This window comes from Telmatherina bonti, assembly GCF_933228915.1.
Source record: "Telmatherina bonti genome assembly, chromosome: 19".
Lineage (NCBI taxonomy): Eukaryota > Metazoa > Chordata > Actinopteri > Atheriniformes > Telmatherinidae > Telmatherina > Telmatherina bonti.
The window spans coordinates 20,540,178-20,559,717 of NC_136617.1; the positions used below are offsets into that span (position 1 = coordinate 20,540,178).

The following is a 19,540-nucleotide window of genomic DNA, read 5'->3' on the forward strand; positions in this document are numbered from 1 at the left end:
GTGGCATAGTGGCGAGAGTACTAACTACATGTTCTGCATATATACATAGGTTTTCTCTGGGTACTCTGGCTTCCACCCACCAGACATGCAGTGCATGTTAGATTAATTGATCACTTAGTCTGCCAAATGACTAGAATAGAATACAGCAGCTAGTAAGGTCACTAAACTAAAAGTGTGAGTGATATATCTGATATGTAATTTAAGTGCAGTTTTTAGCAACAAATGTTTTCACTTCTCAACTCTTAACAATGTTCTGAACAGTAATTCTACGAGTTTGATCAGTATAGCCCTAGGTTCTTTTATCTGTCATGATATTGCTAAACCTGATTAATTTTTCCAAAATTTAAACCTCAAGAACAAACCATAATCCTTTTAAATTAAGGGATACTTTTCAGCTAAAAACTGAAAAGAGCAGAAAAAACTTTAAAGTAAATGGACAAAAAGCTGACAGTTTCACTCAGGATTAAAAACTGTGGTCTCTTGCTCAGGTTTTGCATCCGTCTCATCTTGTATTTCTTGCAACATTTTGTTTCTCATTTTTTCTCCCCCATGCATGTCAGTGGAATCACAATGTGATTGATGGTCACAAATGGTACAAAGCAACATTTGTAAAAGAAACAGATTCATTGAAGAGAAGTCAAAGTGATGACGCTGGTTGGCAGAGGACTCTGGGGTGACAGCTTGATGGATGTGGGGAGGAGATGTTGAAACAATGTTCCTTTCAGTCCTCTATCAATAAAGTGCTCCCCAGCGGTGTTACTGAGGCAGACAACAGCAGCGAAAAATGATGAGAAGCAGGATTAAATCAGAAGGACAGCTTGAATTTGGGACAGCGAAGAACTCCACAGAACACCAATCTAAATTCTAGATGTGTGGTCACAAAACAGGGAATGGTCAAACACAGGAAGGCAGGTGTCAGGATATTTAAGAGGATAGAGAGTCAGAGGTCAAGAGTCAGAGAAAACAGAAGAAATCTGTTGTGGGTAAGTCCAGGAGAGCAAAATCCAGGGAGATGAACCTGATCGATGGCCTGAAACAAACAATCACAAAGAAGGACCATTGGCCATCTAATGACACAAGGCTGTCAATAATCTGGCAAACTGGCAGAAACTTGAGAGACTTTATGTGCTGCACATAGGTGGGGCGTGGAAACAATTAGGCAAAGCCCAGGTGGGCTTCAGAAGGCTGAGTGGTGAACAGAACCTCAACATGAATGACATGATGAAAGAATATGAAGTGAAAACACAATAAAACAGACACACCTGTGTAAACCATGACACTGAATCCTATAAACCTGAACAGATTACTCAGTTACTCAAAGCCAAGTGGTGGAGCATCTTCTTGGACGGTCTGATGTGGAAATGTGTTAAATACCCAGTGTGGTTTTATCTCTTCAGGTCCATTATTTTTAATAGCCTTGAATAATACATCCATTTCTAGCAATGTGGACATCTTGGAAAAATCCTCTTTAAATGCTTTCTTGCAGGAAAGATTCAGCAAAACGCTCACGGGGAAGTTTCATTATAGCAGGAAAGTTTGTGCCACCAAAGACAAGATCCACAGATTTGCTCACACAAAAAAATCCTATTAATATGCCTGTAAAACAGAATTCTTGACAACTAATTCCACTGCAGCAAACACTTTTGTAAAGTGACTTGATGGAAGTGTCATTTTTATATTGGATATATCTTGTAGTGAATGAACTCAATGAAGGTTCATACCGATGCTTGTCTTACCCCCACCAATCACTGCTTCAGTCCCTTGCAAAAGCTTTTATATTCACATCTCAAGATCTAAGCAGAAGATAAGGTGGATATGGTTGAAAAATTTGAGGTAAGACTTGTATCTGTCTGTATGGGCTACAGAAACTCTTGGTAATGTCATTTGGCTTGCACTTGTTTTGCATTTTTGGATGATATAATCAGTTATCTGACTCTTGTCATCAAGATTTCAAAGATGTTCACTGAGTTTAGGACACAGTAAAGGCCGGTTTCATACTTGTGTAGCATCTGCTTCAGGTCAGGCTCCTGTAGCTGACACAGATGAAGTTTGTGTTTATACTAAAGCGTAGGGTCTGCAGATAGCAGTGAGGTGGGTATCAGCCAGTAAGGGAATCAGGAGTTTTTGACTTCAGTTCTGGCAAGTATGTGTTGTTTTAGTACAATAGCTGCCAATGGCATACGTTCAGCCATAGACATACAGTACAAACCAGTGGTGTTTTCAAGGGTAGACGCATGTATACAGAGTATGCCCACTTCTTTTTCAGTCAGCACTGAGTATACCCACTTCTAAAGCATCTGTGATGCTGCTTTTACAATTACAAACATTCCCATGAGTGTACGTCTACCAGAAGCTCAGCTAATGATATCAAATCCACAATGGCGCAGTTAGCCAGCAGCTGCATTAATTTTAGCCTGAATGTAGACATGATAAAGATGTTTATATGTCTTCCAGCCAGACGCCCGCTGCCACTCTTTTTTTTTAAGGGCAAACAATTGAGAGTGTGCCCATTTCCTGAGGGACTACTACACCACTGGTACTGTATGTATATACATTTCATTTAGGAATATCCTCTCAAAATCTCTATGTAACTTTAAGGAGTTCTTGTTCTGTATAATTAGTGCTCACCATTTGGTCCGCCATATCCAAAGTCTGGACTCACCGGTGAAGAGATTGTACATGTTAAAGGGGGTGAAAACAGGTTGATGCCACTCCCAGTGTTTACAATCTTTGAGAATTTAATTTGCTCTTTTGACTGGTCTCCACCTTGTCAACCTCTTACCATCACTAAATTAATCATCACAAGTTTTAACTTACTAACTTGCAATTTGTTTATTTGATTTGCTATATTAGATACGTCATCTTGCAGACATCCTCTAAACATAAGGCTTGAAAACTTTCAGAGTATTCATAAATCAGGAAATAAAGTGGTTTTTGTGGACTGTGTTGACTGCCGTGAGAAGGCACCTACATGGCCAAAGATAATGTCAAATTAAGATTTTTAATATGGCAGGTTTAACATTATTGTTTATGCATTAATCTGTTAAAAAAATAAGGTGCTAATTTTACAGAGTCTCATTAATTGTTTAATTTTGAAACAAAAATTACAAATATAAATGTAGCGTGTGGCAGACCCCCTGGAAACATCTTACAATCCCTCTGGGGCTCCTGACCTCCAGTTTCAGAACTACTGCTGAACATACACTGTAACTGTATCTACTATATTTACTTATTAAACTCTAAACTGTACAGCACCAAACTCCCAGCTACTGTGTGTATGCAGTGTTTTTTCAGGATGTTCGCTAGTTGGACTAATACAGGGAATGCTGCTGCTGCCGAGTACAGCTGATTTGAAAAATTTCTATTAGGCACAATGAAACTTATGTTCTCAACTTCTAATCCGAAGCCTGGAAATGCTTGGCATTTAGAGAATAACTACAAAGCTTAGTGACACGACAAGCTGCGGCCGTAGCCACTGTATACTTTCTTGGTCAATATAAGATGTGTGGCAGCGCCAATCCCCCTTACACTGTGCTCTTTGTCTGACTTTAAGTTAATCTCTTTAGGCACTGCATAATTGCTTTTACTGCCATTGTTGGGACAAAATTGATAAATTTTCATTTTCAAACGGAGCTTTAAAAAACATAAGGAGCTTATATATTTATACAGGCCCTAATGTGCCACACAAATAAGTCTACCTTGTTGTAAGTGGCTTGGTCCTTTAAATATCCAGTTGAATTAAAATTCAATACACATAATAAAATCACAGTTGTACAATTTGGATGTGGTTGTTTTCTACCTGTGAAGTCTGTTGAGGAAAACTAGAAAGGCAGATGTGAGGTGGGTTGAAACTGTGCCTTTTGAACACAGCAGCGATGAAAGCACAGGATACAGTGCGCCCCATGAAGCATGAGTGACATGCACGAGAGGGTATTTTTGAGTGAGAGCAGGGTGTCAACAGAGTACTGCTTCACTTCAAAACCACCAAGAAGAGTAAAAGAACAAAACCCCTTTCATAGCCTGCTTGTGGAGAGAAAAGAGCTTGAGCATTTTGTTTTTCATTAGGCTGTTTTCATTTCAGTTTAATTCCTTTCAATCTTTATTCAGCCTCTAAAATTTAGACAGTTTGGAAATCTTCATCCACTTTTGTAATGCAGGATATGTTTCCTGTAAGCTTTGTTAAATCAGAGCCTTAATTTGCTTGTATTCAAAGATTTTGCACAGTTTTCAAGATTTAATTAGAACCATAACATCTTTAAAGCTTTCCCATGGTTTATTCCAAGATGGACTTGAATACCCCTGTTCTGAAATAATCACAATACCTCCTGTAAGAATGTCACATTAGCACCAAAAATGCAGATCCGTTCAGATTGTCTGTAAGCACGATCTCATGAATTACTCAAAGCTCTCAGGAAACATTATGGTACACCCCATTGTCTCCATTAGCAGCAGCCCTGAGTCATGGATAATGTCAACACTACAGCCTGAGCACACAGAGCTGCTGGTGCCATAATACATTTCTAAGAAACAGCAGGAAAACATACAGTTGAGCTCTGGAATAACATGGAGGCCATTTCCTATTCTGCTGCAGCTTTTACAGATAAATGGAACTAATGTTGATCTTATGTGGGATGTGAAACATGTTGTTTATGTTCTGTTTCTCTTGATTCTACCTGCTGAAAGGTCATATCTGTGGATCAAAAATAGCAGGTCTATGTTTTAAATACCGTTAGTTATTTTGTATTTGTGTTAAAATACAGATGTTTTTATTATGAAAAGCAGTTTGTAGTGAAAGGTGCTTTTTAAATAAAATTTAATTTCATTCAGCAAACGGTGTGAAATTGAAAGAAATGATGTGAAAATACTAATTGAGCTATCCACACATTCAATTCATACAACAGTAAAAGCAAAACCTACTTTGACTTTATAATATATGAAACTGACTTTAGTTCCCTAAATGTTCTGATTGAAAGTAGAGAACTTGGTTTATCTTCACCAAATAAAAACTTATTAGTAATTAGTTATCAAATGTTTCTGTACATTTTGAGTTCTTTCTACATTTATACTAAGCTGCAAAGCTTTTGGCTTCCCTGACAGCAAATGTTTTCTTAAGCCGTGTAGAAATAAGTTGGACCTGTCTATTGGTGGCTTCTACCGTTCTGCCATTGTTACACGCTTTAGTCCTTCTGAGTAAGCACTTTGCTGGGATTTAGGTCAGGTGTTGTTGGTTAGTGTAGCTCCTTTTGCTCAAGACTTTTTTTTTTTTTTTTTAAACTTTCACCTGAAAAACACCCTTAAATTCAGTTAATAACAACTTCACAATATCTGGTAAAACTGCACAACCTTCAAATCACCTCACCCATCTAAGGGTACAATCAGTCTCAGCTGAGCTGTGCCCTTGACCTTAGCAGAAGCTTTTTTAGCGACTTACCCCCATATGGGTACAAGTGTGTAAGTGTGTCCCCCTGCTGACACATCAGGGGACAACTTGGCATACAGTGTCTTGCCCAAGGACACTTCAGCACAAAGTCAGGGGAAGCCTGGAATTGATCTTGCAACCCTCCAATTGAAAGACAACTACTTTTCCTCCACCCTGCTGACAGATCCAAGACCTTTACTTTAAAACCCTGTTTTTTTTACACGGTACTACACAGTTTTCTTTGAAAATTTCTTAGTAATCTTCTGCAGTATAAAAAACAGAACTCCAAATGCCTTCAGGTTGTGTTTGTGGTATTTTTCCAAATGTGATGTGTGGGGTGTTTTTCTTTCAACACCACACACATCACCATGGAAAAAATGTTAAAATGTTTTGTGACTGAAACATTTTGGCATACAATTACTATTGAAACAGGAATTTTTTTTTCTTTCTTCCTTTTTGACACTGAAATGGAGGTTTAATTTGATGAGATCATTTCTGATCTCATCTTTACCTTGGTAAGAAAGGTTCTCACACTCAGCTCCTGTCCTGTGTAAAACACCATTCACTGACTTGTTTAGGTCAACTTCGCCCTTAAAAAGGATGTAAAATAAGATCTTACTTCTTTAATTCCCATGAAACCTTTCTGTTTTGATTTGTTTGTTTTTTTTAAATTTTTGAAAGATTTTTATCAATGGAAAATAGTTTTGAGTGTTAATTCATGATACAATCTATTATATGATTCTCTTTGTGATTTCACAAAACTGATCTGGTCTAAAGTAAATATTTTAATTTCTTACTTTAATTATAAAATACCCCTAAAAACCTGACGTGTATGGGTGGATATAATTAGAAGGTGGAAAAAAAATCAATCAATCAATCAATCAATCAATCAATCAATCAATCAATCAATCAATCAATCAATCAATCAATCAATCAATCAGTCTGATTTGTAAGGAAAGACTATATTTGTATGGCTGAATGCACATCTTTGGATTGCTTTTTGCAATTTTACATATTAAAATCTGAACCCCTCAGTTACTATTTAACATCCTCCTTTGACTGTTGAGTCAAAGATGCAGCAAAGGTTAAACTAACCAACAACTCACATGAAAACATTGCCCTCTACTGGACTTTTGTTGCTAGTTTTGACAAGTTATTGACACAAGTTTAACGTCTCATTTGTTTTTAAAAATGAAAGAAATTAACAACCACCTCAACAAACACACAAACTACACTTACACTTGTGCAACATGTAACTTCTCATTGTGATGTATCAATTGCTCTTCTTCATGATGTATTGAGGCTTAAATGTATTGGCATCTTTTAAACTGCTGAAAGTACGTTTTTCATCTTTTTCCCCCTGAATTTTAATCCATGTGTTAATTTCGGAATGCATGCAACCTGACATTTCTATATGGTGAAACTTATCACGATAAACTTGCACGATGACATAAAAAAAACATTAGGTAGTCAGGTCCTGATAATATTTACCAATATGAAAATATTTACAGTTATTTGCATCTGCAGTCAGTTTATCTCATAAAGAATTTACAACTTAGAAATGTCCCAGCATGCTGAGGTTAACTTTCATTGTTGATCAGATATGCAAATGTGGAAAATTTAGTTCTGGAAAATGTTTACTGCTGAGCGCATATTTCCGTCCAGCTTGTTTAGCATGAAGTCAAGTGTTTATAGCAGAGAGAATGATGATAAAGAAACCTTGTAAATTAGGCCTCTCATTTCATTGTCATCAGCATGTCCTAAAGTTTTGTTCTTTCATGTAAATACAAGATAACACAACATCCCTAAGGGTCATTTCACTTCATCAAAGATAAAAAAAATCCACATGCAATCTCTTTTTTTGTGTTTTAGAGGATGTCGACCTAAAGAACACCCAGGACTCTAATTTACCTGCTGCAGAGTTTCACGTTGGCTAAGACTGATGAAGATGGATCCTTTCTGTGGTTTCTTAAAGAGTACATTTCAGCCACGCTGCAAGGAAAATTATTGTAGTCATTGCTGATTAATTTGCTGATTAATACTGGCAGATTAAAGTTTCTCTGTGAAATTTGTGACCATTAGGGGGGAAGATGTTATTATTGGGTCAATTAAACAGCAAGAAACTCATCATTAGTAAATTATCTATTAATTGCTATCATTCATCAAGTTAAAGCTCTGACATTAAGTTCCAGCATGACAAAACAACAACGCTTTTTTTCTGGTTTTAAGACTTTGCTCACATGGAGGAGTTTAAGTTTAGATTAAAATACAGTGAAAACCCCTATTTGTTTATTTGTTTATTTTGTGAGTAGGAATTTTCTGTCTCTCATGATGCCTGATGGTCAGAAATTGTTTCCTCTGTCGCAGCATTACCTGTCCCAGGGGAGCATAACCACTTCCATATGAAGATATAAGGGGAAAAAAAGGACTATCTATGCCCATAAATAATTAGCTTGTATTTATAACTGATTACCTCTGGTTGTTTTCACATTTTCCCTAACATCCTAAACTTATTGTCATAATCAGCCTGCATGTTATCAGTCAGAAAGCTGTAGTTTACTGTGCCTCCACAAGACTGCAGCAGAGATCATAACTCTTCTCAAACATTCCAGCTATGCCTTTGTGATTAAAGATGAAAGGTGAAAATACCATTCTTATTATAAGCATGTACTCCCCTCTGAACAACGATCAGCACAACATTCCTGTCGGGGTTTACTTTATGAAATAAATCAGGTCAAAGAGTCATTTAAACAGTGGGGGCCTTTTCCATTGCATCAGTGGATTGATGGTCTGAGCCAAGAAATTCCAGGAAGAGGCACAATACTTACTCTCATCTCAGTGTGGAGACGGGAGCAGGTGCTTCACTGTCAGATCTATTTCTTTACTTCCTTGTGTGGATTAGCTGTGACAAACAGGGCAGACCAATGCTTATGTTACACCCTTCCACTGTATTTTACTTTCACATTACACCACATCAAAGATAAGAGATAATAGCTTTCATCTGAATTGGGAAATTTCCAATAGGTAACTTTGTTTGCTAAAAACAGCTCTGAAACAGCTGCTGAAACTTTAATGAACGTAGTTCTGCAAATTTGAGACTACTAAATGAGATCACAGAGGAACTGGGAAGAAACTGATGATGCGTGTGGCATTAAACAGAGGGAGCCAACACGTCATGAGGAAGTTGGTGAAGTGTGTTGTTTGAAAGATTACGTGGTTGGGAAACTTTTGTGATCCCCGACCAAAAGGAAGGATAAAGTTTACACTTGTGGCCAACAGAAAGGATGATCTTACAGATTTCGTAACATGTAACCTCATTTCACCAGTCACCACAAAACACTTTTCTTAAGCTTTTTATCAGGAAAGACACTTCTGTCCTTTCTTGTTGAGATTAAGTTTACAAGATTTTTACACATCCCTTTGCTAAATACGATGTTCCTACTCACAAAAAACCTGTTGTTATAACTCCTCCATATCTAAAATAAATGTCATCTCATAATTCACATGTGAATAAACTTTTTACACACACATTTCTCAAGGTATTTATTACTTGACCTAGCACTGTAGCCTACTTTAAAGGGGCCCAACTGTCATCCCTTGAGGAGGAGCCCCAGCTCTGATGTGTTAGGCAATAGTTGGTTTGGCAGCTTCCCAGCAGCCTAGGCACTCCAGCTACCCTGTTGATACCTAATCTGACTCTTGTGCTCGCACACACACACATAAACACTCACATGGACACACACGCAGGTAGAACACACACAAGTAGCACAACGCTTACGCAAGCCCCAGCCAGTCATGCCTCGGGTAGTCATAACATGCAGAGGGTGGAGACATGCCAAGCTCTTATAGGTCAAACAAATTATTCACAAGCAAAAGTGGACTGGATATGAAAGAGCGTTTAAATTTGAGTTGAAATTGTGTTCAGAGTTTGTTGAGTTGACCTAAAGCTACTCTGGTTATTGTCGAAGCTGAGGATTAAAGAATGAGAACAAAGCTTCTGCTCCCTCTGGTGTATTCCAGGAAAAAGATGTTGACCCACTATTGACATTTGTGTGTTTGAGGAGTTAAATGTTACATTACGCAAAGGTCAAAGAAGAGTAAACGGTGAGGGGAAGCGATGGAGAGAGACGTGGAGTTTTTTTTTTTTTTTTTTTTTTCTCTTGCAAAGGATGAAAGTGAAAGCAGTGATGGAAATAAGCAAACTGTTCTCCCTCGCTGGAAAAAAAAACGATCTGTGTGAATTCTTCCAGGAAACCCTTCGGGGTTTGCAGTCGAACATTCACCTATGCAGATGTCTGCATGGGTGAGTGCTGAAAAGAAAGAGAAGCAGCACAACAAAGGGAAACAACAGGCCGTGTGAATATGAAAAATGGTGATTTTTATTTAACTCCACACATATTTCAAATATACATATTTACATATTTTGTACAATGAATATAACTTTTGTGTGTAACCTGTCTAGACTTGTCAAAGCCTCTAGGTTGTGTCACAAATATATAATTCACAGTGCAATATTAAGATTGTGCACCCGTGTCAGTTTACTCTACACATCACATGGAAGCGTGACTCACTCGTTATGCATGAACCAGCAACAGCATCAGAAATCTTTTAAATTACTTCTCTTGTGAGAAACAATGCAAATCACCACAAGTCTCTTCCCACCTCCAGCAGATGAGAAAAAGTCATTAAATAAAGGGGAAAGATGTCATAAGCTACTGCATGACCCAGAAAGTTAATACTAAGACATGCCAGGTTTAGAAGCATTGTCGACATTATTGTATCAGAGCAAAATAACCGGCTAAAGACTTAAAGTTGCTCTGTAACTCTCCATGCTTTTGTTAGAAATCAATAACATACCTCATTTTAGAGCTCGATACATCACGTCACCAACTATGAAGACTAGTCTCTGTGGATCCAAGGCATTCAATAGGAAAAAAAGAAATGAAAAATTGTAAAAAAAAAAAAAAAATAAAAAATAAAAAAAAGAAGAAAAGAATAAGTACCATTAAAGAAGTGAAACAGTTTGAACAGATTCTTGCAGCCAAGGTCAGAACAAATCTCTTCAGACACACTTCAGTGTTGAGTCATCAACAGACTGCCAACATCGAATAGCGTCTGACTGCGACCGACTCAAGTCTCATTGAGTTTATGAAACACAGTGGCACAGACGTAACACTCCGCACGGCTCGGACTACTTCAACACATCTGACACGAAATTAGCAAAGTTTAACTTTTTAAAGTTTTCATTCTCATGTATTGCCTTGTTTTTGTCTTAACTCCATTCCCGAGAGCTCATATTCCAACTTGGATAAGAAATATTTGAATTCAGTGTGTATTTATACTTTTGCTACTGAAATCCCAAAAGTTGCCTTTGGGTCTAAGTGTCTTCCAACGATCAGATGCTGCTGAGGCATGTGGCGGTCTCCTAAACCAGTGCTGCTTCGTACATCATAGTTAAAAGCAGAAGTATTAGTGTTACGACTAAATGGTAATGCCTTGCCGAACAGTTCTCACAATCATGTTTCTAATTAAATATCTGATACCTATTTGTAAAATTACTACTTTTATGTAAAATATTCAGCAGTGAGAAAGTTTCATAATGAATAGTTCAGTTGAACAGTTACAAATGTTACTAGTACTTGTGGAAGCCTGGCGTTACTATTTATTGTTGAGCGTGTGACAAGTTTTTCACTTTTTCTGCCAGTCTTCCACCAGCAGCACCCTGCCTTTCTCAACCTTCTGCACATGGTGTGAGATTTGTAAGTGCTCTCCATTTGGCAGTGAGACATCTCCATGGTGTCACGCCGTGGATTACACATCAGCCCCCTCGCTAACCATCTTTCTCACTCTATGTCACTGTCTGCTTCTAGACATCAGGCTTGTGTTTGGCCCGTCCTCCAGTCGGTCGGTGAGTCAGCGAGTGCAGCCTGCAGCCCGGTCGGAGGGTGAGAGGAACAACATCCTGGCCTGTTCGCCTGACTTCCGTTCAAATATCAGCTAATGCTTTGTGAAGCTTCCGTGAGTTTGAGCCGAGGGCAAGCAGCATTGATTGCTTTAAATTTCTGTCATACACTCACAGAAGCCTGCAGAGATTCTTTTCTACCTAATCTGACAAATTCTGACTTGTTGGTTTTTTTTTTCTTTTTTTTTTAGCACCAAATATATTTTTAAAAACACACATGTAGAAGCACAATGAAAGATCATTGTGAAGAATGCCCTTAGCAAGTAACATGTATATGACAACAAAATACAGTACAGTAAGTTTTGTAGAAAGCTTGAGGGGGGTAGGGGGGGAGGGGGTCTATGTACACACAACAAATGGGTTTCTAAAAAGTGCCAATGTACAAAATCAACATGAGTCCCTCATAGCAACTTTAGTTTTGGTCCCTCTGTCCCGCTGAACGGAGTCCATCAACAGAACAGATTGTCGTCCTCTTCCACGTCGAAGGACGGCACTAACTGTTCTGCCGAGCTCACTTCCTGTTCCCCCACCGGCACTTCCTGGGATGACCACGGCAGGTGGAACCATGGGTGAGCAAGCAGCTCTGTCGCTGTGAGTCTCTCGGAGGGCTCCTTCCTCAGCAGGCTCTGCAGCAGACACCTGGCTTTGGGCGACAAGCCCTCTGGAAAACAGCACTGGCCTCTGCGAATTTTGGAAAACAGCGTTGCTGGGTCGGGGTCATGGAAGGGGTAACGGCCGACCAGCATGGTGTACAGCATGACTCCCAGGCTCCACATGTCAGCCATCTTGCCGGAGTATGGCGTGGAACCGCTGAGGATCTCTGGGCTGACGTAGGCAGGGCAGCCGTGGGTGTCTGACATAGCGTCGTTGGTGGGGTTTTCCAGGACGCGGCAGTCCTCAAGACTTTCTAATCTCACGTGCGTCCTGCGAAGAAAAAGTTGAAATAATGTCAGGAATATTTGGCGTGACCTTCATGAGCCCGCAACTGCAGGAGCGACAGAAGGCTTCAGTTATACTGTAAATTAGGACAAATGCTCAGGGCATCCTTCTTCTAGCCTTAATCTGTGCAGCGACAGATGGACAGTCAATCACTCACATAGCAGAGATACACACTTACACACACACTTTACACTCCAGCTAACTTGGAGTGACCTAGGAGCAGCAGAGTTAGTCTGGTTTGAGAAACAGAGCTGTCGAAGCAATTTTCCAATGACTTCCTGGCACTAACATGGCCACATAAACACTCATAAATACACACTAGTCCAACTCTCCCCTTCCTTCCTTACTCACATGCACTGTGCTATATTTAGCCCTGTTAATGATGGGACAGACACTTAGTCCTGCATCAGAGCAACTCAGATTGCTAGAACGTGCTTGCAGAATGAGTTATTTACCAGTGCATGGAGCTTACAAAGTGACTGCAAAAAGAGAGCATGTAATGGGAAAATGTTCTATTTTAAAGAGCTAAAAATCCAAGTCACTATTCAAAGACTATTCAAAGCAACAGCTGCGCAATTTTTTCTGATTTTAACGAAATTTGTGAGCCCTGGTTTATTGAGTGAAACACACAAACAGGCAGAAGAGGCACTCTGTCTTATCTCAAACCCAGGGTTTGCCATAGTGAGATGCTTCTGTCATCAGACAGATTGGCTTGAGGGACAAATAGATGTCCACAGATTGGACGGAAAGAGTGACAGACAGAAGAACCAAGGCAGAAAGCAAATGATATTTAAACACAGATAGTGAGGAGATAAGTCAGCAGAGGAGAAATGGAGATGGAGGCAGAAAAGGAAGCAGAACAGAGAGAGTTAGAGGGGTGGAGAGAGTGACTCATCCTTCTGTTGAGAGAACATATCTTCTCTCCTCCTCTCTCTGGCTCTGTCTCGAGCTGAGGCTATCTGCACCTGGGTCCCACACTGGCGGCGCCAGCCATCCCATAATTACCCTCAAATGGCTGTTGCCACATCGGTGACGCACGGGAAGGCTGGCCCGGCAGTGAAGCTCTGCATGCTTCACAGTGCTATTCACCTTTCCTAAACTGGCTCCTCTATCTGCACTGTGTGTGTGTGTGTGTGTGTGTGTGTGCGTGTAAACGAAGACAGCATTTGTGAAATTGTTGTGACTCTCTGTGTCTTTTTGATCAAATGCCGGGGGTGAACATTGCATCACAGCTTGTGCGTTGCAGTTTGAAAGATGTCTGATTATGAATTCGCAGGAATGAATGACAGAATAAATGAAGTCATGCGGAATCGTAACACACATGTGCTGACATCTGTCAGTGATTGGAAGAAAGCTGAGATTGAGATGAACACAACAGAGTTCCATGATGTCACACACCAGCATTTAGAGTTATCAGCAAAAGCTGCAGGCTTGTTTTCAAAGCCGCGGGAAGATCTGCACTATGTCATCATCCCAATTTCAAAGGGACTTTTTTGTGCGAAAAAGAAGCTGTCATGTCGGCGGTTAATTGATCAATTTGCCAATGTTTCAAAACCGTCACCCTGCGAACACAATATAGAACTGCAGACAGAAATTAATTCGAGCATGGCAGAGTCAGTGCTTGGAGAGTGCAATCAGCCCAAAAGCAAAACATGCATGTATGGACACACGCACAAAGGAAGAAAATGAGCCACGCAGCCCTCCCTTCTCTTCCCCTCTGCTCATATACACTGTGACTCATCGCTTTGCAGCTGTATAGCTATCAGAGAGACACAACCAACTTCAACTTCTCTCACTGCCTGTCTGCTCTCGTTCGTCCACTGTGACCGGGCGAACCCAGAGGTCACGACTGGAGAATGTTTCTGGTGGAAAGTCTATGTGAAAAAAAAAGGGCCATTGGAAAGCTGAATGGGGAGGAGGGCTTGTGTGGGATCTGTTAATGCTTACAGGAAACAGGGTGACGCAAGGGCAAAGAGGCGACAAATAGTTTTGTAAGCAGGGATTTTATGTGTCTTCCTGAACGGAATTCAGCACTCAGGGATTAAGGCAATATGTGTGTGCATGTGTGGGTTTGTATGAGTGGGATCCAGTTCAAAGAATAATGCTTTCAACTTCTCCTCTGTGGATGAAAGAGTATATGAATGAAACCTTGTTGGAAGCATCACTTACTCGGCAGCGCAGCGATGATGTAATTTATTAATAAATGATGAGTAATAAATGTTTTCTAAGATATCAGGCTGCAGAAGGATATGACTGTCTCATTCAGCAGCCTCGTCTCATGGCTCTGCCAAAATACCACCCACCGCATTCACACATGCACGCACACACATACATGCAAAACAAACAAAATGCATACAAAGAGACACATTGAGAGTGAGAAAGGGAGACAGACAGAGGGTGAAAATCTGGGAAGCTGTGCAGTCTGCCTCCACAAGTACAGAACCACCTACTCTATCTGTGCCCACATTGATATCAGCACACATGGCCTGCGTGTATTAGCTGCTGCCATGTCTTTTGCATGTTTTCACTGGCATGTGCCACTACTCAGCAAGTATTTAGGCTGAGTGCATTCAGATGAATTTAAATTTCACATAACTGTAGCTGGACTGTATAAAGGAAAATGTCTGAGAGAGGGTAGATGCTATTTCATCACAAATATTTGGGGTATAATTCAGCACAAGACCATTAAATCTATTCCATTAAAGGAGGACTGTACAGGATTTAGTGACATCTAGGGGCAAAGCTGCAAACTGCAACTAGCTCACGGCTGATGAGTGAATTCCTTTTATCATAGTGATAAAGGCATGACTGTTCTCTGCTCTGCTTCTGACTAAGTTTACCAAATTTTTCTTGCAAACAATGACTCCAACCTATCTGCCCCCCACCCTTGCCTAACTCCACAGCCAATAAATGCATGGCCTCTCTCATCTTGTAGATAAGAAGGTTGGTTTAAGGGTACAATTCTCAGTAAGTATGATTATCACATGATACCACGCATGAATCCTGTAAATGCTGCGGGAATTAAACTATATGTGCAAAAATGATCTCACCTTTTCTCATTTGCAAAGACAAACTTGCGCAGTTTGAGGTCACCTAGCACGATGCCTGCCTGGTGGCAGTGTTCCACGGCCAGAGCCACCTGATGGAAGAGCCTGCAGGCATGCTTCTCATCCAACCGGCGACAGCTCTTCACCAAGGTGTGCATGTCCCCAAAGTCCTTATCCAAGAAGACATAAGCCTTGCGTTCGCCAAGGATGATGTCCCTGATGCCAGCCACATTCGTGTGAGCTGGCAGAATCCCATAGGCTCTGATCTTCTCTTGGTATACCCCCATATCAAAGACCTGGAAAGAAGAAAAAGGAGGGGCAAAGATGGGGGGAGGGGGGGATACAAATTAGGAATGCAGAGAGAGGAAGAGAGGAGATGGAAGGAAGACAACGTTTTCTTTGTGATCATAAGAACAAAAAGCATGCAAATATGGCAGTAAGATATCAACATATGTGTACAAAACAAAGGCATGGATATGCTCTGGTTTCAGCTCAATAGATCGCTTCTGCAAGTCACTGAAGTGTGAAGTCATTAACTTTATTAATCCACAAAGCCAAACCCCTGCAGGTCTATCAAGCAAAGTAAACTCATGAATCTGGAGCACTGACGGGATCTTCCCTTATCTGGACAGATCCTTATCTCCATAGTCCCCCTTTTTATTTATTTATTTTTTTGGCCATACATGTTTGCATTTCTGTGCCACAGCGTGGCGTATTGCAGTGACGTATATGCAAATGAACCGAGTTGACAGACAGTGTGAAGCCATTGAGTTAAAAGATGGGAAGACTTCAAAAGCTTGGCTGTATTCCCCCCCCCAACACAGAAAGAGCGACACACAGGGTTGCACGATCCTTGATGTTATCTATACAACGGAACTGAAATAAAACAACCTTATATAGTCATAAAAAAAACAAGAAAAATCACGAAGCAACACTGTTATTACGCAAAAAGCGTGACACATTTCGCGTGAGAATTACATTTGCTAAATACGGATAGCATGTCAGACGGGCTATTGAGCAACCAAATGTCTTGAAACATCATTCATTGAGAGAAATTGCACAACGGCTGCATTGCGCATACCTTACACAGTAGCTCATCGCCAGTATCGGTGTTCATCGCGCTGTGCACGCTCTCCCGGTCTGCCAGAGGTAGAAGCAGGAACTGTCCTATCCTGGACGGTCCTTGGTGGATAGGGAGGACAGGGTTTGCAACGGGGCTGACCGGGGACCCGGGTGACGTTCCAAGGAGTCCCTGCGCGTCCCCCGCCTCGGAGCTCAGCCTTGCGCATTTGGCCGGTGGCTTATCGTCCGAGTCCAGCCGCTTGTGTGCGATTCTCCGGATGCAAGGTGCCGGACTGCTCCACTGCAAGTTCATCATGACAGGCTTATTCACCGTGAAGGAAATAAATAAAGAAAAAAAGAGGGGGGGGGATGCGCGTCTCGTCTAGGATGCGTTATCAGTTAAAAACTGTGCGCTCCATGTCTTCATGCCAGATCCATTACAGCTGACGGCGAAACTTCAGCGGGATTTCGGTTAGTTTAATAATCCAAACCACGTCCTTCTGGAGAGAGGCAGCAGCTCTTTAGGTCTGAGCAGCCGACTTTTGTGATAGAAATCCCTCAGAGTTTAGGGAGAGACAGAAAGAGAGACAGAGAGAAAGAGAAAAAAGAGAGAAAGAGAGACCGTCTCACACTCAGAGGTTGAGAGTGAGTGAATGATGTTGAGCTCTGAGCTCAAACACTCCTCCCGACCAGTCCAGCCTCCTGGTGACACAAGCGTTGAGCAATCCTGTAGTGGTACAGTCTCCATCTCAGCCTCTCTGGTGACACCGCCTGCTGTATTACCTTTCAGAGACATAACATATGGCTCTTACATTAGTTTTCCTCTCCGGTGTTTATCAGGGTGTCACCAATCTCCACTTTCCTGCTCAGAGGTTCTCAAATTTTGCTGATATTTGCAAGAACCTGAGCAACAGATAAAGATGAACAAATCATGAGTTACTTATCATTTGTACATCATCAAGGGTTGCACATGTTTTAGACAATAATTAATCTTTAAAACTTGCTGTCTGACTCAGTTGGTAATCTTCAGTGCTTATTTATCATAGGTTGTAATTATTTCCACACACCTTCTGGAGGAACAGGGACCCGGAGGAAACAAGCACCACAGTGTTTTTGTGGAAATGAAAGGGGTAAAATTTTCTCTTTGTGAGTGGTCAGAAAACCCTTGGTGGAAGATTCATGACAGTTCCTGCTTCTCCCAGCAGCATTTTTCAGTGTCATCTATTTGAGTAATGCATTATTCACAATGCAACAACAAAAAGAAAGAAGAAAAAAAACAAAAAAACAAAAAACCAACAGAACATTTCACTTGACAGAAACGGCAGAAATAATGAAAAGACTTTGTTACTGGACAGAAAGTCCCAGACAACAGCTTGATGTTAATTCCTGTCCTCTGCAAAACTCTCTGCAGCTTCCTTGTAGAATTTTTTTGAGCGGAGAATTAAATCATGAGGGAATTCTTAAACAAAGGACAATCACGTGATGTGGTTCTTTATATAAATTCCATCCTATCAGGACATTAAAATGTCCCTGCACACTACCACGAGTAGTGGTCTGAGTAGAGGTTGTTTTCTACAAAATTCCATACCTTGTCTGAAAAATAAAATGTCAACACGTTTCTGAAACGCTGTTGTGTTTTCTGCTCTGTTGCAGTGCTTGGTCTAATTTAGTTGTGTTTTACACTTCAGGGCCACTGTGACACCTGAGCTGCTTGCTCTCCAAATGTTCAGCCTCAGGTGTGAAAAAAAAAAAGCCAAAACAAAGCTCCAGTGTATTAACCTTAACTCTGGCTTTAACATCACAGCGATACTGTATTTTCCCATGCTGAGCCTGTTTGTTAGGTGGACATGACTCACCCCATAAAGCTGTTGTGGAGCTGGGCTATAAGCATTCACATAAAATATGCCAGTGCAGCTTTGTAAACAGCATCTTAGAGGCTGAGGTTCAACAGTCACTGATCCAAAGTTAACACTGCTAAACACCAAGCAAATGCCGCGCAATCTGTGTGAAAATGATGCAATATTCTTGAAGAAATAAAGCCGGCAAACTATGGACTGTTACTTCAGAGCGCAACAACCAGTAATTGAAGAGTGAAGCATGATCAATCAATCTATCTATCTATCTATCTATCTATCTATCTATCTATCTATCTATCTATCTATCTATCTATCTATCTATCTATCAATCAATCAATCAATCAATCTATCTATCTATCTATCTATCTATCTATCTATCTGGCGAAAGAGAGAGTGTTTGAAAACATTCCTGTAATGAAAGTTGCTGAGCAGATGGTACAAAGCAATTATAAATGTGCATGATTGTGTTTGTTTGTTGGGGTGTGAACACACGCGTGACTATGTGCATGTTGCGCAAGAGTTCTCTTTTTCTACTGCTATATGTTGAACAAGCGCAGTAGGCTCGCTGAGCGTTCACTGAAAAGCGAAGCAACAGCTGGCCCCTGCGTGTGTGCTACACCCCTCCTTTTTTTTTTTTTTTTTTTTTTTTTTTTTACAGCTCCTCCTTTCAAACAGAAGCAGGCCATTCCAAACAATTTCTTTTGCACATTTCCAGCACAGTCCGTTCCACTAAGAGGTCGCACGCTTAAGCAGGTCATAGCAGTTGAGCTCAGCTTGACTCAAAAAGGTCATGCGAACCTGTTTCTGCAGGCTGTCCAAACATGGATGAGCTGCAGATTCCATAGGAATGATGGCTGTTATTTTTAGGCCTCACATTCTTTCTTTGTGCAATGGTCGTCCAACGAAAAAGGTGACTCACCGGCTGATTGATGTGTGTGCGCGTCTCTGTGAGCAAGTGTGTTTGTCATGTTGCCCGCAGGCAAAGAAACAGGTTTCTTGCCTTGCTGTTGTCCCTCTTTCATTTTTTAGAGATGCAAAAAAAAAAAAAAAAAAAAAAAAAACACAACTGGATGAGCAGTTATTGTACAAATGGATGGCAGAGGTACTGTCGCCCTGGAAGGGTCGTCCTTATGTGATATCAAAGCAAAGGCATGTGATGTTTGCTTGTCTTTGTGGGACATGTGGTTTGATGCACAATGGAAAAGCTGAACACAACGTGTTTGTGTCCATGTGTGATTTGCCAGTTTGTATACAT

At 40.6% G+C, this 19,540-nt stretch overlaps 1 protein-coding gene across 1 annotated transcript; it reads right to left on the minus strand.

Moving 5' to 3' along the window:
* Positions 1–9,776: 9,776 nt before the first annotated feature.
* Positions 9,777–17,059, minus strand: trib1 (tribbles pseudokinase 1). The gene is made up of 3 exons (XM_079259060.1): positions 16,449–17,059; positions 15,371–15,663; positions 9,777–12,305 (listed from the first exon to the last, which is right to left on the minus strand). The coding sequence occupies exons 1-3, from the start codon at positions 16,743–16,745 to the stop codon at positions 11,831–11,833; spliced, it is 1,065 nt and encodes a 354-aa protein (XP_079115186.1). The 5' UTR covers positions 16,746–17,059; the 3' UTR covers positions 9,777–11,830.
* Between the last annotated feature and the right edge of the window lie 2,481 nt (positions 17,060–19,540).